The sequence below is a fragment of the Scyliorhinus torazame genome, chromosome 4 (assembly GCF_047496885.1).
Source record: "Scyliorhinus torazame isolate Kashiwa2021f chromosome 4, sScyTor2.1, whole genome shotgun sequence".
Lineage (NCBI taxonomy): Eukaryota > Metazoa > Chordata > Chondrichthyes > Carcharhiniformes > Scyliorhinidae > Scyliorhinus > Scyliorhinus torazame.
In genome coordinates, this window is record NC_092710.1 from 140,947,291 (window position 1) to 140,969,393 (window position 22,103).

At 45.4% G+C, this 22,103-nt stretch overlaps 1 protein-coding gene across 2 annotated transcripts in view; it reads right to left on the reverse strand.

The window, feature by feature from the left end:
• pxdn (peroxidasin) overlaps nt 1–22,103 on the reverse strand; it is a 331,411-nt gene that overhangs the window by 161,600 nt on the left and 147,708 nt on the right. For both annotated transcript variants that reach the window (XM_072498665.1, XM_072498666.1), the window contains exon 3: nt 21,245–21,316. In XM_072498665.1, the coding sequence (XP_072354766.1) occupies nt 21,245–21,316 (72 nt within the window). The remainder of the gene's footprint in view (nt 1–21,244; nt 21,317–22,103) is intronic.

Here is a 22,103-nt window from a genome sequence, read left to right on the forward strand (position 1 = left end):
CGACGACATTGGTCGCATGTGGTTCCACCCGTTGAGAACTCGGCGTGGCGGCTGCGGACTCAGACCAGCGCCACCAGTCGGGGGGAGGGCCGATCCGCAGGCAGGGGGGGGGGGGACATTTTGGGGCTGGGAACACTGTGATGGAGCGGTCCAGGGCACGTGAGCCGGCCAATGGTGGGGCGGGAGAAACTATTTCACGGGCCGGGTCCGCGAGGGGCCGCCATGTTGCACGGCGCGGCCACTGACCCAGCAATTCTCCGGATGCTCTACGCTGTCTCCTGATAGCCTCCAGCCAAACGGCGAATCGGTGGTCATTTTACGGCAGTTATTCTGGCGTAAAACACCACCATTCCCATGTAGGCGTATGGACATAGCCCCAGAATCGGAAAATCCAACCCATGGTGTCATCAATTATGTCACGAAATACCAGGTGGCTATTTACTTTGGATAACAGGCATGAAAACAAATTCCCTAAATATTCTGTTTGTGAAGGTTTTTCATAACTGTTTTTCAAAAGCTAGATTTGGATCATCATAAATGCACAAAATGCATGAGGACTATAAATCTAAAACAATATTCTTGAGCCCTTTGAAAGGAACTACAGTTGAATCCATTAAACCAGTTCTCCTGATGCTGTTTCAAGAAGTTTGTAAGCCTGCTGTGCGCAACCAGTATACTTAAGAGGATTAAATTGTTACACAGTTTTAAACCAGTAGGAAAGTTTATGCTTTAAATCAGGATTGCAAACAGCTCCATATATTAGTAGTCAGTTAAAAAAATCTTAGTGCCTCGTTCTATTTAGTCACTGAGCAATTCAACCATTTCTCTGCAAAATCTGTTTGGATTGGATTGGATTGGATTTGTTTATTGTCACGTGTCGAGGTACAGTGAAAAGTATTTTTCTGCGAGCAGCTCAACAGATCATTAAGTACATGAGAAGAAAAGGGAATAAAAGAAAATACATAATAGGGCAACACAACATAGACAATGTAACTACATAAGCACTGGCATCGGATGAAGCATACAGGGTGTAGGGTTAATGAAATCAGTCCATAAGTGGGTCATTTAGGAGTCTGGTGACAGAGGGGAAGAAGCTGTTTTTGAGTCTGTTCGTGCGTGTTCTCAGACTTCTGTATCTCCTGCCCGATGGAAGAAGTTGGAAGAGTGAGTAAGCCGGGTGGGAGGGATCTTTGATTATGCTGCCCGCTTTCCCCAGGCAGCGGGAGGTATAGATGGAGTCAATGGATGGGAGGCAGGTTCGTGTGATGGACTGGGCGGTGTTCACGACTCTCTGAAGTTTCTTGCGGTCCTGGGCCGAGCAGTTGCCATACCAGGCTGTGATGCAGCCTGATCGGATGCTTTCTATGGTGCACCTGTAAAAGTTGGTAAGAGTCAATGTGGACATGCAGAATTTCCTTAGTTTCCTGAGGAAATATAGGCGCTGTTGTGCTTTCTTGGTGGTAGCGTCGACGTGGGTGGACCAGGACAGATTTTTGGAGATGTGCACCCCTAGGAATTTGAAACTGCTAACCATCTCCCCCATTGATGCTGACAGGGGTGTGTACAGTACTTTGCTTCCTGAAATCAATTACCAGCTCTTTAGTTTTGCTGGCATTGAGGGAGAGATTGTTGTCGCTACACCACTCCACTAGGTTCTCTATCTCCCTCCTGTATTCGGACTCATCGTTATTTGAGATCCGGCCCACTATGGTCGTATCGTCAGCAAACTTGTAGATGGAGTTGGAACCAAGTTTTGCCACGCAGTCGTGTGTGCACAGGGAGTAGAGTAGGGGGCTAAGTACGCAGCCTTGCGGGGCGCCGGTGTTGGGGACTATTGTGGAGGAGGTGTTGTTCATTCTTACTGATTGTCGTCTGTTGGTCAGAAAATCGAGGATTCAGTTGCAGAGTGGGGAGCCAAGTCCTAGGTTTTGGAGCTTTGATATGAGCTTGGCTGGGATTATGGTGTTGAAGGCGGAGCTGTAGTCAATAAATAGCAGTCTGATGTAGGAGTCCTTGTTTTCGAGATGCTCTAGGGATGAATGTAGGGCGAGGGAAATGATATCTGATGTGGACCGGTTGCAGCGGTATGCAAATTGCAGTGGATCAAGGCGTTCTGGGAGTTTGGCGGTGATGCGCTTCATGATCAACCTCTCGAAGCACTTCATTACGACTGAAGTCAGGGCCACTGGTCAGTAGTCATTGAGGCACGTTGCCTGGTTCTTCTTTGGTACCGGTATGATGGTGGTCTTCTTGAAGCAGGTGGGGACCTCGGAGTGGAGTAGGGACAGGTTAAAGATGTTCATGAATACCTCTGCCAGCTGGTCCGCGCAGGCTCTGAGTGCACGACCAGGGATCCAGTCTGTGCCCGTCGCCTTCCAAGGGTTCACTTTCAGGAAGGCCAATCTGACTTCGGAAGCTGTGATGGTGGGTATGGGTGAATTATGGGCTGCTGGGGCACTCGCCAGCGGATTGTTGGTTACCTGCTCGAACCGAGCATAGAATGCATTGAGTTCATCGGGGAGGGGTGCGCTGCTGCCAGAGATACTGTTCGGCTTCGCTTTGTAGCCCGTTATGTTGTTTAGTCCTTGCCACATCCGCCGAGAGTCTGTCTGTGACTCTAGCTTGGTTTGATATTCTCTCTTGGCATTCCGGATGGCTTTGCAGAGGTCGTACCTGGATTTCTGAGTTTGGTAGGAAACTTTCACATTTATTACATGAAAGGTTTATCAAAGGTTTATAATCGGGGGGGGGGGGGGGGGGGGGGGGGGGGGGGGGGGGGCGGCAGTGTGGCGCAGTGGTTAGTGCTGCTGCCTCACGGCGCCGAGATCCCAGGTTCGATCCCGGCCCCTGGTCACTGTCCGTGTGGAGTTTGCACATTCTCCCCATGTCTGTGTGGGTCCCACCCCCACAACCCAAACATGTGCTGGGTAGGTGGATTGGCCATGCTAAATTGCCCCTTAATTTGGAAAAAAAAAATTGGATACTCTAAATTTATAAAAATAAAAGGTTTATAATCGGATCAGTGGTGGAAAATGCTAGATATAGCTCATCTTTTTGCTTTAGGTGTTACACTCGAAACAAACTGGCCAGATTTTGCTTGGGTTTTGACGGTAAACTGTCAGCATGCACTGCCATTTCCCTTTAAGACTGAATTTAACTTCAGAATTTAGCACATGGGCAGATGAACATTGGAACCCTGAAGCTGCAGTTAGTCACTCGGTGTCTTGCAATAGGTTTCACTGTGGACAACCCCCAACAGAGCCTGCAATCACTGGAGTCAGATGAGTCAGTGTTTTGGTGAGAACTTCCCAATTCCCACTCCCATTGCTGTTAGAAACTCCATAAAAAGTTATAACATGTTCAATCGAGTTTTCAAGCAGCAATCTGAGAAATAACTATTGCTGAACAACAAACAAGCTTACGAAAAAATAATTTTTTATTTGTGAAGTTTTAAGTGTCTCCATTATGATTCATGAATAATTCTTTTGAAAGATTTTTTAAAATATATTTTGACTTGTACCTTTTAGCCCCATGTGTGTGTCCAAGTCTTCTGCTCTGTGATTTTTTTTTTTTAAAAAGAAATTTGAATTAAGTGCTTTTCATTTCCTGTTTGACTGGCTGTGAGAATTCTTCTATGTGATTGACACGTTGATGGGATCACTGTAGCTTCGTGTTGAGAATCTCCTTTAAAGAACACTGCAATCAGTTGTATGCAAGTTAGTTGAAGATCTTGCCACAGGAGTTTGCTACATCTTTCAGCAAGGTTTTCTTCAAGCTCAGTGACAACCAACTTGCTTCACCAGCGACCGCACATTCTGGGCTATCATACATAACGGAAGCGAACGGGAAGTCGTTTAGTGCACTGGGGTCCAAAGCAATCAGTGAATATTAAGTTGATATTAAATGCAGCTCATTGCATTATGAATTGACGTATGCCAATAATATATCCTGTTTGCTGTCAATATATCAGAAAACCAAAACTTCCAACTCATACATCACATTGAATACTTATTTCTTAATAATTCTCATTTTTGATACTGCATTGCCCTTTGAATTGGTCCACATGATATGCATTCACCAGTCAAATTGATGCCAGCTTTGTCCTTCCACCTTTTATCCTTTAATCCTGCCTACTTACAATTCTAGCATGAGCAAGAACAAAAAAAGACTCAAAAAAACTGAACTCTCAAAATTCATCAGGTTCTTTTTTGGAAATACAGTGAACTTCCTTTTGCAAACAATAAAATATGAAATCTGAGCAACCATAATTCTCACATTCAAAACTTGTGTAAAGGAAATAAACACATTTCACAAATTAACACAGTCCCAATGTGTTTGCCCTGTTTTCCTCCAAGTTCAGCAGTTTTACAACTTCATTAGAAACTGTTCACAAAGCTAATATTTTGTATGCAGCTCATTTACTGCACAATGACATCAGCACCTCTGATATTCTCACTTCGGAGACCAAACTGGTGTATGTCTTGTGTCTTTTTTATTTATAAAGAAATTGGTACAAATCGCTTCCCAAAGCCCCAGTGTAATGTGACACTGAGTCATACCATCAAGCTGCTTTATTTATTGCCTGAGCTGGGTTGCTTGATCTTAGCCAGAGCAGCTGATGGAGCAATGGAAAAGCTGAAGATGAAGGATGGGAGGATGGGAATCACTGGGGAGAAATAATGAAAAATAAATAAGCCAGAATTACCACTACTAGTTGCAGATGCCTTCACTCCTCCTGGAAATCATGCACATGGATATCGGCTTAAACTGACATGCCCTGCACTCACAATCTTGATTAGATGCACAGGAGGGCTATTTGCGCCCTGGAGACATAACTCAGCTTGAGTCACCACCTTTAACACAGACAGGAAGCAAGTTGGCAATGTCATCTCTCTGTGTTGCCGATATCCTTGCCAGAGTTTTGTATAACACAAACTGTAGAACAAGGAAAAAAGAACACGTTGCTCTTCAGAATGGGAAGTCATTTTAATCTTGCAAAATTCCTCTCTACCAATGCTGGTGGAATTTTAAAGTTTTTAAACACAGGTGCTGACAAAATGATTGCAGTCATGAAAAAACTCATATACGAGGATTAGCACGATTAAAATATTAATACAAACTTACAAATTAGGAGTAGGCCATTCAGTTCCTTCAGCCTGCTCTACTATTCAATAAGATGGCTAATCGGATTGCGGCCTCAATTTCACATTTCTTCCCAGCCCCCTATACCCTGTGACTCCCTTGTTAATCAAGAATCGACCCAACTCGGCCTTAAAAACATTCAATGAGCCATCCTCCATTGCTCTGTGGGGAAGAGAATTTCAAAGACTCAACATTCAGAAAGTTTCTTCTCATCTCCATATTAAATGGCGATCCCTTGGGCGGAATTCTCCCCCCCACCACGCCGGGGGAATTGCTGGGACGCCGCGCGTGTCCCGCCACGCCGCCCCGATACCCGCACGCGATTCTCCCAGCCCCCCCCAAAACCGGTCGGTGGCCAGGCCTCTCTGAAGAAGGACCTCCTTTCCTCCGCCGCCCCGCAAGAGCCATTCGACATCTTCTTGTGGAGTGGCCTCGGGGAGGACGGCAACTGCGCTTGCGCGGATTGGCACCAGTCAACCCGCGCATGCACGGGTGACGTCATTTACGGGGCACCGCTTTTACGCGACGCTGCTCCTAGCCCCCCGGGGGCGGGAGAATAGGGGGCTGGGAGCGGGCTCTGACGCCGGAGAGAAACACTCCGGTTTTCACTCCGGCGTCGGCACTTAGACTCCGGATGGGAGAATTGCGCCCCTTATATTTAAACTGTGTCCCCGAATTCTAAGCAGAGCATCCTCTCAGCATCCGTCCTGTTAAGTGCCCTCAGGATCTTATTTGTTTCAACAAGGCTGCCGCTCATTCTTCCAAACTACAATGGAAGCAGGTCCAGCCTACCCAATGCTTCCTCATAGGGTAACACCCCCATTCCTGGAATCAGTAGGTTGGCACAGTGGCTCAGTGGTTTGCACTGCTGCCGTACGGCGCCGAGGACCCAAGTTCGATCCCGGCTCTGGGTCACTGTCCGTGTGGAGTTTGCACATTTTCCCCGTGTCTGCGTGGGTCTCACCCCCAAAAACCCAAAGATGTGCAGGGTAGGTGGATTGGCAACGCTAAATTGCCCCTTAATTGGGAAAAAAAAAGAATTGGGGACTTAAAATCGAAAACAAAATCCTGGAATCAGTTGAGTGAATGTTTTTTGAACTGCTTCTAATGTATTTATCTCCTTTATTAAATTAAGTCAAAGCTACATAGATAGAATTTACAGTGCAGAAGGAAGCCATTCGGCCCATCGAGTCTGCACCGGCTCTTGGAAAGAGCACCCTACCCAAGCCCAAACCTCCCCTCTATCCCCATAACCCAGTAACCCCACCCAACACTAAGGATAATTTTGGGCACTAAGGGCAATTTAGCATGGCCAATGTGTCTAACCTGCACATCTTTGGACTGTGGGAGGAAACTGGAGCACCCGGAGGAAACCCACGCATGGGGAGAACATGCAGACTCCGCAGACAGTGACCTAAGCCGGGAATCGAACCTGGGGCCCTGGAGATGTGATGCAATTGTGCTAACCACTATGCTACCATGCTGCCACATGCTGTGCTCCAGATGATGTCTCACGAATACACCCTACAACTGTAGAAAAACTTGCCTACTTTTATGAAAGAGAAAATGCTGGAAATTCTCAGCAGGTCTGGCAGCATCTGTAGGGAGAGAAAAAAAGCTAACGTTTTGAGTCCAATGACTCTTTGTCAAAGCTAACAGACAGAGAAAGTGGGAAATATTTATACTGTGGAGTGAGAATGAAAGATGAGTCATAGTCACGGAAACCCAGGGAACCGGGTGCTAATGGCCATAGAAACCAACGGGAAAGAATGCTAATGGCAGTCCCCAGAGAGGACAAAAGATGTGAAAGTACAAACAGCAGAGAAACTAACATCAGAGGGTGAACTGTAGGTGTGGTGGAGGGGAAAGGGGAAGCAAAAAGGAGAAAGGTGAAGGAAAGGTGGATATGATTGGGGGGGGAGGGGGGGGAGGAATTAAATATGTATTAAGAAAGAAAGAAATGGTAAAAGATAGTTAAAATGAAATGGGATGAAAACAAATGGGTTGAGGTGGGGTAGAGTTGATCACAAGTTGTTGAATTCGATGCTCAGGCCGGAAGGCTGTACCATGCCTAACCGGAAGATGAGATGTTGTCCCTCCAGTTTGCATTGAGCTTCACTGGGACATTGCAGCAGGCCAAGAACAGACATGTGGGCATGGGAGCAGGGTCTTTTGTTAAAATGGCAAGCAACAGGAAGGTTACGGTCCTGAATGCACACAGACTGAAGATGCTCAGCAAAGCGATCACCCAGTCTGCATTTGGTCTCTCCGGTATAGAGACAATATTGGGAGCAGCGAATGCAGTAGACCAAATTGGAAGAGATGCAAGTGAAACGCTGCTTAACCTGGAGTGAGTGTTTTGGGCCTGGGATGTTAAGCACGGAAGAGGTAAAGGGGCAGGCGTAACACCTCCTGCGATTGCTTGGGAAGGTCCCATGCGTGATGGGAGAAGTACTGGGTTTGGTGGAGAAGTGGACTCGATTGTAGTGTGCCTAAACGGAAGATGAGATGTTGTTCCTGGGCGTTTTCCAGATTCCAGCATCTGCAGTAGTTTGCTTTTATCTAGTGCCTCCATTTATATTCCTTTCCTTTGCAATTAACAACAGCATTCCATTTCCCTTCCTAATCACTTATTGTACTTGCCTATTTACTTTTTGCAATTCATGTACATTTGACACGAAGATCCCTCTCTACCAAAGTTCTGCAATCTTATCAGTTTGATTCACCGCCATTTCCTTATTTTTCATTGTTAATTCCCCAGACTCGCCCTGTAGAGGCCAATGTTCATTTAACTGACGCTTTTCCTTTTTAAATACCTGTAGAAACTCTTACTAATGGTTTTGATATTTTTAACCAGTTTTGTGTTGTACTCCAATTCCTCTCTCCTTAATGCTTTATTTTAAGCCATTCTTTGCTTTCCAAAAATATTCTGTACAATTTTCTAACCTGGCACAGTAGCACAGTGGTCAGTACTGTTGCTTCACAGCACCAGGGTCCCAGGTTCGATTCCAGGCTTGGGTCACTGTCTGTGCGAGTCTGCACGTTCTCCCTGTGTATGTGTGGATTGTGCTCCAGTTTCCTCCCACAAGTCCCCGAAAGACATGCTGTTAGGTTATTTGGACATTCTGAATTCTCCCTCCGTGTACCCGAACAGGCACCGGAATGTAGCGACAAGGGGATTTTTTACAGTAATTTCGTTGCAGTGTTAATGTAAGCCTACTTGCGACAATAAAGATTATTTTGTAACCTGCCATAAATCTTTGTGCAATTGTATGCTTTTTCTTTCAATTTGATGGCATCTTTAACTTCCTTAGTTACCTACAGATTATATGTCCTTCCCCTAGAGTCGTTCTTTTTCACTGGAATGCATCTTTCACAGAATAATAGTGCAGAAGAGGCCCTTCAGCCCATCGAGTCTGCACTAACACCTGAAAAACACCTGTCCTGCCTACCTAATCCCATTTGCCAGCACTTGGTCCATAGCCTCGAATGTACTTTTTAAAGCATGTGAGGCAACCCACCTCTACCAGTGTCCCAGGCAGTGTATTCCAGACCGTCGCCACCCTCTGGATAAAAAAGTTCCTCCTCAAATTCCCACTAAACCTCCTGCCCCTCACCTTGAACTTGTGTCCCCTTATAACTGACCCTTCAACTAAGCGAAACATCTGCTCCCTATCCACCCGGTCTATGCCCCCTCATAATTTTATACACCTCGATCAGGTCGCCCCTCAATCTTCTTTGCTCCAGTGAAGAAAACCCAAGCTTATCCAACCTCTCTGCTTAACTTGGCAACATCCTGGTAAAGCGCATCAGATAAATAAATCTCCCGGACCTGATGAAATGTATCCCAGGACATTGTGGGAGGCTAGGGAGGAAATTGCCGGCCCCGTAGCTGAGATATTTGAATCACTGACAGCCACAGGAGAGGTGCGTGAAGATTGGAATGTAGCAAATGTTGTGCCCTTGTTTAAGAAGGTCTGCAGGGATAAGCCTGGCAACTACAGACCGATTAGCTTAACTTCTGTAGTGGGTAAATTGTTGGAAGGTATTCCGAGGGACAGGATCTACAGGCATTTGGACAGGCAAGGGGGGAAGTCATGTATCACAAATTTGAGTTCTTTGAAGGGGTAACCAAGAAGGTACATTAGGGCAGCGCGGTTGACGTTGTCTACATGGACTTTAGCTAGGCCTTTGACAAGGTACCCCATGGTAGGTTGTTGCAAAGGTTAAATCTCATGGAATCCAGGGTGAGGTAGCCAATTGGATACACAATTGGCTTGGCGTCCGAAGCCAAAGGGTGGTTGTGGAGGGTTGTTTTTCAAACTGGAGGCCTGTGATCAGCGGTGTGCCCCAGGGATCGGTGCTGGGTCATAGAATAGAATCATAGAAGTTTACAGCATGGAAACAGGCCCTTCGGCCCAACCAGTCCATGCCGTCCAGTTTTTACCGTTAAGCTAGTCCCAGTTGCTCGCACTTGGCCCATAACCCTCTATACCCATCTTACCCATGTAACTATCTAAATGCTTTTTAAAAGACACAATTGTACCCGCCTCTATTACTACCTCTGGCAGCCCATTCCAGACACTCACTACCCTCTGAGTGAAGAAATTGCCCCTCTGGGCCCTTCTGAATCTCTCCCCTCTCACCTTAAACCTATGCCCTCTAGTTTTAGAGTCCCCTACCTTTGGGAAAAGATGTTGACTATCTACCTTATCTATGCCCCTCATTATTTTATAGACCTCTATAAGATCACCCCTAAGCCTCCTACGCTCCAGGGAAAAAAGTCCCAGTCTATCCAGCCTCTCCTTATAACTCAAACCATCAAGTCCCGGCAACATCCTAGTAAATCTTTTCCGCACTCTTTCTAGTTAATAATATCCTTTCTATAATAGGGTGACCAGAACTGCACACAGTATTCCAAGTGTGGCCGTACCAATGTCTTGTACAACTTCAACAAGACGTCCCAACTCCTGTATTCAATGTTCTGACCAATGAAACCAAGCATGCCGAATGCCTTCTTCACCACCCTGGCCACCTGCGACTCCACCTTCAAGGAGCTATGAACCTGTACTCCTAGATCTCTTTGTTCTATAACTCTCCCCAACGCCATACCATTAACTGAGTAGGTCCTGGCCTGATTCGATCTGCCAAAATGCATCACCTCACATTTATCTAAATTAAACTCCATCTGCCATTCGTCGGCCCACTGGCCTAATTGATCAAGATCCCGTTGCAATCCTAGATAACATAGAACATAGAACATAGAACATAGAACAATACAGCGCAGTACAGGCCCTTCGGCCCACGATGTTGCACCGAAAACAAAAGCCATCTAACCTACACTATGCCATTATCATCCATATGTTTATCCAATAAACTTTTAAATGCCCTCAATGTTGGCGAGTTCACTACTGTAGCAGGTAGGGCATTCCACGGCCTCACTACTCTTTGCGTAAAGAACCTGCCTCTGACCTCTGTCCTATATCTATTACCCCTCAGTTTAAAGTTATGTCCCCTCGTGCCAGCCATATCCATCCGCGGGAGAAGGCTCTCACTGTCCACCCTATCCAACCCCCTGATCATTTTGTATGCCTCTATTAAGTCTCCTCTTAACCTTCTTCTCTCCAACGAAAACAACCTCAAGTCCGTCAGCCTTTCCTCATAAGATTTTCCCTCCATACCAGGCAACATCCTGGTAAATCTCCTCTGCACCCGCTCCAAAGCCTCCACGTCCTTCCTATAATGCGGTGACCAGAACTGTACGCAATACTCCAAATGCGGCCGGACCAGAGTTCTGTACAGCTGCAACATGACCTCCCGACTCCGGAACTCAATCCCTCTACCAATAAAGGCCAACACTCCATAGGCCTTCTTCACAACCCTATCAACCTGGGTGGCAACTTTCAGGGATCTATGTACATGGACACCTAGATCCCTCTGCTCAGCCACACTTTCAAGAACTTTACCATTAGCCAAATATTCCGCATTCCTGTTATTCCTTCCAAAGTGAATCACCTCACACTTCTCTACATTAAACTCCATTTGCCACCTCTCAGCCCAGCTCTGCAGCTTATCTATATCCCTCTGTAACCTGCTACATCCTTCCACACTATCGACAACACCACCGACTTTAGTATCATCTGCAAATTTACTCACCCACCCTTCTGTGCCTTCCTCTAGGTCATTGATAAAAATGACAAACAGCAACGGCCCCAGAACAGATCCTTGTGGTACTCCACTTGTGACTGTACTCCATTCTGAACATTTCCCATCAACCACCACTCTCTGTCTTCTTTCAGCTAGCCAATTTCTGATCCACATCTCTAAATCACCCTTAATCCCCAGCCTCCGTATTTTTTGCAATAGCCTACCGTGGGGAACCTTATCAAACGCTTTGCTGAAATCCATATACACCACATCAACTGCTCTACCCTCGTCTACCTGTTCAGTCACCTTCTCAAAGAACTCAATAAGGTTTGTGAGGCATGACCTACCCTTCACAAATCCATGCTGACTATCCCTGATCATATCATTCCTATCTAGATGATTATAAATCTTGTCCCTTATAATCCCCTCCAAGACTTTACCCACTACAGACGTGAGGCTCACCGGTCTATAGTTGCCGGGGTTGTCTCTGCTCCCCTTTTTGAACAAAGGGACCACATTTGCTGTCCTCCAGTCCTCTGGCACTATTCCTGTAGCCAATGATGACATAAAAATCAAAGCCAAAGGTCCAGCAATCTCTTCCCTGGCCTCCCATAGAATCCTAGGATAAATCCCATCAGGTCCCGGGGACTTATCTATTTTCAGCCTGTCCAGAATTGCCAACACCTCTTCCCTACGTACCTCAATGCCATCTATTCTATTAGCCTGGGGCTCAGCATTCTCCTCCACAACATTATCTTTTTCCTGAGTGAATACTGACGAAAAATATTCATTTAGTATCTCGCCTATCTCTTCAGACTCCACACACAATTTCCCATCCCTGTCCTTGACTGGTCCTACTCTTTCCCTAGTCATTCGCTTATTCCTGACATACCTATAGAAAGCTTTTGGGTTTTCCTTGATCCTTCCTGCCAAATACTTCTCATGTCCCCTCCTTGCTCGTCTTAGCTCTCTCTTTAGATCCTTCCTCGCTACCTTGTAACTATCCATCGCCCCAACCGAAACTTCACACTTCATCTTCACATAGGCCTCCTTCTTCCTCTTAACAAGAGATTCCACTTCCCTGGTACACCACGGTTCCCTCACTCGACGCCTTCCTCCCTGTCTGACCGGTACATACTTATCAAGAACACGCAGTAGCTGATCCTTGAACAAGCCCCACTTATCCAGTGTGCCCAACACTTGCAGCCTACTTCTCCACCTTATCCCCCCCAAGTCACGTCTAATGGCATCATAATTGCCCTTCCCCCAGCTATAACTCTTGCCCTGCGGTGTATACTTATCCCTTTCCATCATTAACGTAAACGTCACCGAATTGTGGTCACTGTCCCCAAAGTGCTCTCCTACCTCCAAATCCAACACCTGGCCTGGTTCATTACCCAAAACCAAATCCAACGTGGCCTCGCCTCTTGTTGGCCTGTCAACATATTGTTTCAGGAAACCCTCCTGCACACACTGTACAAAAAACGACCCATCTATTGTACTCGAACTATATCTTTTCCAGTCAATATTTGGAAAGTTAAAGTCTCCCATAATAACTACCCTGTTACTTTCGCTCATATCCAGAATCATCTTCGCCATCCTTTCCTCTACATCCCTAGAACTATTAGGAGGCCTATAAAAAACTCCCAACAGGGTGACCTCTCCTTTCCTGTTTCTAACTTCAGCCAATACTACCTCGGAAGAAGAGTCCCCATCTAGCATCCTCTCCGCCACCGTAATACTGCTCTTGACTAGCAGCGCCACACCTCCCCCTCTTTTGCCTCCTTCTCTGAGCTTACTAAAACACCTAAACCCCGGAACCTGCAACATCCATTCCTGTCCCTGCTCTATCCATGTCTCCGAAATGGCCACAACATCGAAGTCCCAGGTACCAACCCACGCTGCCAGTTCCCCTACCTTGTTTCGTATACTCCTGGCATTGAAGTAGACACACTTCAAACCACCTACCTGAACGCTGGCCCCCTCCTGCGACGTCAAATCTGTGCTCCTGACCTCTATACTCTCATTCTCCCTTACCCTAAAACTACAATCCAGGTTCCCATGCCCCTGCTGCATTAGTTTAAACCCCCCCAAAGAGCACTAACAAATCTCCCCCCCAGGATATTTGTGCCCCTCAGGTTCAGATGTAGACCATCCTGTCTGTAGAGGTCCCACCTTCCCCAGAAAGAGCCCCAGTTATCCAAAAATCTGAAACCCTCCCGCCTGCACCATCCCTGTAGCCACGTGTTTAAATGCTCTCTCTCCCTATTCCTCATCTCACTATCACGTGGCACGGGCAACAACCCAGAGATAACAACTCTGTTTGTTCTGGTTCTGAGCTTCCATCCTAGCTCCCTGAAAGCCTGCCTGACATCCTTGTCCCCTTTCCTACCTATGTCGTTGGTGCCAATGTGGACCACGACTTGGGGCTGCTCCCCCTCCCCCCTAAGGACCCGGAAAACACGATCCGAGACATCACGTACCCTTGCACCTGGGAGGCAACATACCAAACGTGAGTCTCTCACGCTCCCACAAAATCTCCTATCTGTGCCCCTGACTATAGAGTCCCCAATTACTAATGCTCTGCTCCTCTCCCCCCTTCCCTTCTGAGCAACAGGGACAGACTCCGTGCCAGAGGCCCGTAACCCATGGCTTACCCCTGGTAAGTCGTCCCCCCCACAAGTATCCAAAGCGGTATACTTGTTTCTCAGGGGAACGACCGCAGGGGATCCCTGCACTGACTGTTTTTTCCCAGTCCCTCTTACAGTTACCCACCTATCTCCAATCTTTGGTGTAACTAATTCCCTGAAGCTGCTATCTATGACCCCTTCTGCCTCCCGAATGATCCGAAGTTCTTCCAACTCCAGCTCCAGTTCCCTAACTCGGTCTTGGAGGAGCTGGAGATGGCAGCACTTCCTGCAGGTAAAATCAGCAGGGACACTAACTGCATCCCTCACCTCAAACATCCTGCAGGAGGAACATTGTACTCCCTTCCCTGCCATTCCTCTAACTTTCTACCAAGATCTAGCTAACAACTAAATTAAATTTTTATAAAAAATAATAATAATATAATAAAAATATGGTACTTACCTCAGACCAATGGGTTTTATTATTAGGTTAGAGGAGGAGGGCGGGTGGGAGACACTACACGTGTAGTGTCTCGGGTTTCCTCTCCACCAGAATTTATTGGTGAGGGTCTTCCCAGACGTCCGCGGGTCGACTTCCTGATCCCGCCTAAAAAACTAATTTAAAGAAAAGAGAAAAAGTCTCAGCTCCTGCTGAAACTGACTCACCACTCACCAGCTGCTCTCACGTCGCCGAAATCGACTGGCCTGCCCCTGCAAAGAGAAGTGCTTTTAAAGGTTGACTTACCTCCCAGCACCCTCCTTCCGCAATGCTCCCGCTGAAACTGACTAACCAGCTGCTCTCACGCCACCGAAATCGACTGGCCTGCCCCTGCAAAGAGAAGTGCTTTTAAAGGTTGACTTACCTCCCAGCACCCTCCTTCCGCAATGCTCCCGCTGAAACTGACTAACCAGCTGCTCTAACCTTCTTCACTATCCACTATGCCACAATTCTTGGTGTCATCTGCAAACTTACTAACCATGCCTTCTAAATTCTCATCCAAATCATTAATATAAATCACAAATAACAGTGGACCCAGCACCGATCCCTGAGACACACCACTGGTCACAGGCCTCCAGTTTGAAAAACAACCCTCTACAACCACCCTCTGTCTTCTGTCGTCCAGCCAATTTTGAATCCAATTGGCAACCTCACCCTGGATCCCGTGAACTTTATCCTTCTGCAACAACCTACCACGCGGTACCTTGTCAAAGGCTTTGCTAAAGTCCATGTAGACAACGTCTACTGCACTGCCCTCATCTACCTTCTTGGTCACCCCCTCAAAAAACTCAATTAAATTTGTGAGACATGATTTTCCACGCACAAAGCCATGCTGACTGCCCCGAATCAATCCTTGCCTCTCTAAATGCTTGTAGATCCTGTCTCTCAGAATACCTTCTAGAAACTTACCTACTACAGACGTTAGGCTCACCGGTCTGTAGTTCCCAGGCTTTTCCCTGCTGCCCTTCTTAAACAAGGGTACAACATTCGCCACTCTCCAATCTTCAGGCACCTCACCTGTGGCTGCCGATGATTCAAATATCTCTGTTAGGGGACCCGCAATTTCCTCCCTAGCCTCCCACAACATCCTGGGATACATTTCATCAGGTCCCAGGGATTTATCTACCTTGATGCGCTTTAAGACTTCCAGCACCTCCTCCTCTGTAATATGCACACTTCTCAAGACATCACTATTTATTTCCCTTCGTTTCCTAACATCCATGCCTTTCTCCACCGTGAATACCGATGAGAAATATTCATTCAGGATCTCACCCAACTCTTGTGGCTCTGCACATAGATGTCCTTGTTGATCCTTAAGAGGCCCTACTCTGTCCCTAGTTACTCTTTTCCCCTTTATGTATCTGTAGAATCTCTTTGAATTCTCCTTTGCATTATTTGCCAAAGCAATTTCATGTCCCCTTTTTGCCCTCCTGATTTCCCTCTTAACTCTATTTCGACAATCTCTATACTCTTCAAGGGATCCACTTGATCCCAGTTGCTTATGTACGTCATATGCCTCCTTCTTCTGTTCCACTGTTATTTGTTATATATATTTGGATGAGAATGTAGGTGTAAGTTAATAAGTTTGCAGATGACACCAAGATTGGTGTCATAGTGGATCGTGAAGAAGGTTATATAAGATTGCAACAGGATCTTGACCAATTGGGCCAGTGAGCCAATGAATGGTCGATGGAGTTTAATTTGGATAAATGTGACGTGAAGCATTTTGGTCGATCAAATCAGGGCAGGACCTAATCCGTTAATGGTAGGTAGTTAGGGAGAGTTACAAAACCAAGAGATCTAGGGGTACAGGTTCATAGCTCCTAAGTGGAGGTGGAGTTGCAGGTGGATAGGGTGGTGAAGAAGGCATTCAGCATGCTAGGTTTTATGGTTCAGAGTATTGAATACCGGAGTTGGGACGTCTTGTTGAAATTGTACAAGACATTGGTAAGACCACACATGGAATGCTGTGTTCAGTTCTAGTGACCCTATTATAGGAAGGATATTGTTAAACTAGAAATAGTGCAGAAGAGATTTACGAGGATGCTGCCAGGACTGCGTTCGGAGTTATAAGGAGAGGCTGGGACTTTTTTCCCTGGAGCGTAGGAAGCTTAAGAGGTAATCTTACAGAGGACTATAAAATAATGAGGAGCATAGATGAGGTCGATAGTCAACATCTTTTCCAAAAGGTAGAGGAGTCTCGAACTAGAGGTCAGAGGTGAGAAGGGAGAGATACAAAAGAAACCAGAGGGGAATTTTTTTCACTCAGAGGGTGAGCATCTGAAACAGGCTGCCAGAGGCAGTGGTGAGGCGGGTAGAATATTTTCCTTTAAAAAACAGTTAGGCAGTTACATGGGCTGGGTGGGTATAGAGGGATATGAGCCAAATGCAGGTAAGTGGGACTAGCTTAGTGATAGAAACTGGGCACCATGGACAAACTGGGCTGAAGGGCCTGTTTCCATGCTCTAAACATCTATGACTCTAAATCACTTCTGCACCCCTTCCAGTGCAATTACATCCTTCGTATAATGTGGTGACCAGAATTGCACACAGTACTCCAGCTGTGGCCTCACCAAAGTTCTATACAACTCCAACATGACCTCTCTACTTTTGTAATCTATGCCTAAATTTATAAAGTGTTCCATATGCCTTTTTCACCATCCTTTCAACCTGACCTTCTGCCTTCAGAGATTTATGGCCAAATACGCTAAGTTCCCTTTGGTTCTCGGAACTTCCCAGTGTCAGGTCATTCATTGAATACTTCCTTGTCACATTACTCCTTCCAAAGTAGTTAAATTCCACTGCCACTTTTCTGCCCATTTGACCATCTTCCTGTAACACGAGACACTCAACCTCACTGTTAACCACCCAGCCAATCTTTGTGTCATCCGTAAACTTATTGATCCTACCTCCCACATTGCCATCTATGTTGTTTTTATAAATGACAAACATGAGGGAACCCAGCACAGATCCCTGTGGTATATCACTGGACACTGGCCAAACACTAATGCAGCTGTTGGTCATCACCCTGTCTCCTACAGATAAGCCAATTTTGAATCCACCTCATGAAATGAAAATCGCTTATTGTCACAAGTAGGCTTCAAATTAAGTTACTGTGAAAAGCCCCTAGTCGCCACATTCCGGCTCCTGTTCGGGGAGGCTGGTACGGGAATTGAACCGTGCTGCTGGCCTGCCTTGGTCTGCTTTAAAAGCCAGCTATTTAGCCCAGTGTGCTAAACCAGCCCCTGGTTACCCTTTCATCAAGTTACCCTTTATCCCGTGTGCATTTGCCTTCTTTATAAGTCTCCCATGCGAGACCTTGTCAAATGCTTTGCTGAAATCCATGTGAACTACATCAACTGCACTACCCTCATCTGCACACTTCGTCACATGCTCAAAAAATTCATTCAAGTTTGTTAGGCATGACCTCTCTCTGACAAAGCCATGCTGACTGTTCCTGATCAAACCTTGCTTTTCCAAGTGGAGATAGATTCTCTCCTTCAGAGTCTTTGCTGCGTATTACGAAATATCTCCTTAAATGATTGCCGCTGCATCTTTACTGACTTTACCTTTACCTAATTTCAAAGTTCAGTTTAGCCAGCTCTGTCTTCATAACCTCATAATTGTCCTTATTTAAATTCAAAACATTTAAGTCTTAGACCTACTTTTCTCTCCCTCAAAAGGAATACAAAATTCAAACAGGTTATTATCACTGCTATCTACTGTGAGGCCATTAAGGTAATTAGGTATGAGGTCTCATTTCACATTACCAGATCTAGAATATCCTGCTCTCTGGTTGACTCTCGCACATGCTGCTCTAAGAAACTGTCCCAAAAACACTGATGAACTAATCTCCCAGGTTGAATTTATACAGTCCCAACAGCCATTCGGCCCATCGAGTCTGCACCAACACTTGGAAAGAAGACCCAACCGAGGCCGATACCCCCACCTTATCTCCCTAACTCAACCTAACCTTTTCACCACTAGGGAGCAATTTAGCATGGCCAATTAACCGGCACGTCTTAGGACTGTGGGAGGAAACCGGAGCGCCAAGTGGAAACCCACGCAGACACAGAGAGAAAGTGAAAATTCCACACAATAGTCATGCAAGGGCGGAATTGAACCTGGCACTGTGAGGCAGCAGTACGAAACCTCTGTGCCACGGTGTCGCCCAAATCTGATTTGTAGACTAAAATCACACATGATTATCACCATACCTTTCTCATAAGCCTTCACTATTTCTTCCTGTATATCTAACAGCCTGATTACCATAATGGGGCATATAAACTACCCCACATATGACTTCCTACCGTTACTATTTCTTATCTCTACCCAAACTGATTCTGCATCTTAATCTTTAGAACTGAGATCATCTCTCTATTGTACCAATGTCATCCACAATTAACAGAGCTATCCCATCACCCTTTCCTAGCTTTCTGTCCATCTGAAATGTATTCAAGTCCAAGCCTTTGCCATCTTGCAATAATGTCTGCAATGGCCATCAGATCATGCATATTTATTTCTATTAGAGATGTCAATTCATCTGGTTTATTGTAAATGATGTGTGCATTCAGATACAAAGCCTTTAATTCTGTCTCTTTTACCATTTTTGCAATCTCTGCTCTTAGCTGCTGAAGTTTTGTGTGTTCTGTCCTTTCCTGTCCTGTCACACTCTCGATTATCACTTCTCTTATGCTTCATCTTCTCTCTTTAACTGATCACATCTTCCCACAATTGATCCTTCTCCCCCTTTATTTAGTTTAAAGCTCTCTCTGCCACCCTAGCTGCACAACTTGCCAGAACACAGGTCCCAGCTTCGTTCAGGTGAACACTGTCCCAATGGTATGGCTCCCACTTTCCCCAGTACAAATTGAAACTCATTTGTCCCACACCAATCTTTGATGCAAGCATTTGACTCTCTAATCGTATTTACCCTATGCCAATTTGCTCGTGGCTCAGATAATGTCCAAAGATTATTACCTGTGAGGTTCTGCTTTTTAATTTAGCCCCGATCTGCTTATATTCCCTATGCAGAGCCTCTTCCCTAGTCCTACCTATGTCATAAGTACATACATGGACCATAACCACTAGATCTTACCCCATCACTGTAATTTTGTCTCCAGCACAGAGAAGATGTTCCGAGCCCTGGCACCAGGCAGGCAATACAACATTCTGACCTCTTGCTCTCAGCTGCAGAGAACTGTGTCTATCTGACTACATTGACCCTCTATTGCTACATTCCTATTTCTTTTCGCCACTTGAATAGCTTCCTATACCACGGTGCCATTGTCAATTTGCTCACCCACACTGCGGCCATAACATCCACAGATGTCTCAAGCACCTCAAACCTTCTGGACAAATGTAACGGCTAAGGCTCCTCCAATTCTACCTTCTGAGTCTCCAAACTGCTGCGCACACAAGTCACACCCTCCTGTTCCTGACCACTAACCAAATCAGAATACCTTATCCTCTAAGTGGTATGACTGTCTCTTGGTACAGTATGTCTAGGAAACCTTCTCCCTCCCTATGTGGCGCAGTGTCTGCAGCTCAACCTCCACTTCAGTGACTCTTGAGCTGAAGCTCCTCAAGCTGCAGATGCTTACTACAAGCATGTTTGCCCTGAGACAAGCATCCAGGAGATGCCACATTTTGCAGTTGCAACACAGCACCTGCCTTGCTAATTTTATTTTTCTTAATTCATAACGAATAAACACTGCAGCTCCCAATAAACTTTACCACTGCTAGTAAATCTTACTATAACTAATAAAGCCTTGCAATTCTTAATGTTGGATTACCATATACCAAAAACCAACAAACATGAATTTAAAATTGTACATCCTTCACTCATGCTCACCCCAGATGATTTCTACACTTCTTTTGCATTTTTATTTTAGATTTTACTTGTGCTTTTTTAAAAAAAAATTTTAAGCAAATTATTTTCCACGACCATGTTTTTACCATTTTAAATTTAATGTTATTTACTTTCTCCTTCAGTTTTTTCACTCCCACCTTTCATTTTGGAGGTTAAAGCAACCTTGGAAAGAACATCTAATTGGCATGAAATATATCAAGAGGCCCTCTTTGTTACTTATTTGAAAGTTCAGAAGTAAGGATTAATATGGTGTTCCGTGGCATAATGTGTCCACATTTTTTTCTATATTTTTCATCTGATTAAAAAAAGCTTGCCATCCAGACAGTATTTTCATTGGCAATCCGCTGAATTGTGCACCCACGCGTGAACTGATTAGCAGCAAATTGTGGATCATTTTTTAAAAAGCAAATCAGCAGCTTTATTTTACCCTTGTAAAAAGCCGCTGTAAATTCACAAGCAATTCTTTGCTTCTTTGTTTGCAACAACAGAAAACGTTCAGTAAATTTGACTTCTCACGCTAAAACAGTCTTAGTCGATTGTGTTCAGGAGAATCTGCACACAGAAGAAAAACAGAATGCCAAGAAGCCAACTCAACCCAGACTAGCCTCTCTGCCAGCAATAGCTGCAAATCAAAAGATGCAAAGAGGGGGTGTTTGAATGGTCATGCTCACTGGTAACAACAAATACAAATAGGTTAAATACACACATTCACTTCTATAGAAAGTAAACTTTCCTGTGCATCTTCATACTAGGTAGGCACGCATGGGTTCTAAAATACAAGTGTCCCACATTGCAGTTCTGAGCAATCACCCTGAATCACTTCGATTCTTTAATTGCAGGCATTAGTGAGATTTGACAAAAGAGAAAGGAAACAAGTACTGAACACATATTTGCTCAAAATCCCACAGCCGTTCAACTGACCATTACAACATTCAAACACTGAAGTGATTTACTCACAGATATTTTAAGTTCTCCAGATCTTCAAATGCACCCCTGGGAATTCTTCTAATTTGGTTGTTGTTTAACAGTCTGGAAAAAATAAGAAAAATATGTTAAGAACCAAAAGAATACAAAAAGTAGCCTTACTTCTTTCAAACTATATTGCATGCTCATTTGTCTTTTTCCCCAAAGCTGGAACATACAGCAGCTACTTTAGAAAAACATCATTTATCTAATTTGCAGTTGTAAATCAATGTGGAAGACTGAAAAACTCATTGGTGCTCCCTATAATTTGAAAATCAACATTTGGCTATAGCTTTGCATTTAGTTAGGGGTTAGGGTGGAGGGCGGGGCGGGGGGGGGGGGGGGGGGGCTCAGGGAGAAGAATAACTTGGTCTCTATTACTTACTGCTAAAACAATTATTTCATGGGACATGCACATCACTGGCAAGACCAGGATTTGATGCTCATCCCCAACTCCCCTGCAGTCCATGTGGTGCATGTGCACCCGTCAAGAAGGGAGTTCCAGAATTTTGCCCCAGCGACAGCACAGGAGCGAAGATATAGCCCCAGGTCAGGGCGGGGACATGCAGATGGCAGTGTTCCCTTCCGCTGGTCATGGATTTGGAAGGTGCTGTTGCAAGGAGAATTGGTGAATTGCTGCACACACAAGAGAGCCACTGTGTGCTGATGAACAAAGTAAATGTTTAAGGGATGGATGGGGTGACAATCAATCAAGCAGTGACTGTGATAGTGATTTAATTCCAATGCAGGATGTTGTCTGAATTGAAGGGGAACTTGCAGGTTGTGGTCTTCTCGTGCATTTGAAGCCCTTGTCCTTCTAGGTGGTATGAGTCGCAGATTCGGAAGATGGAAG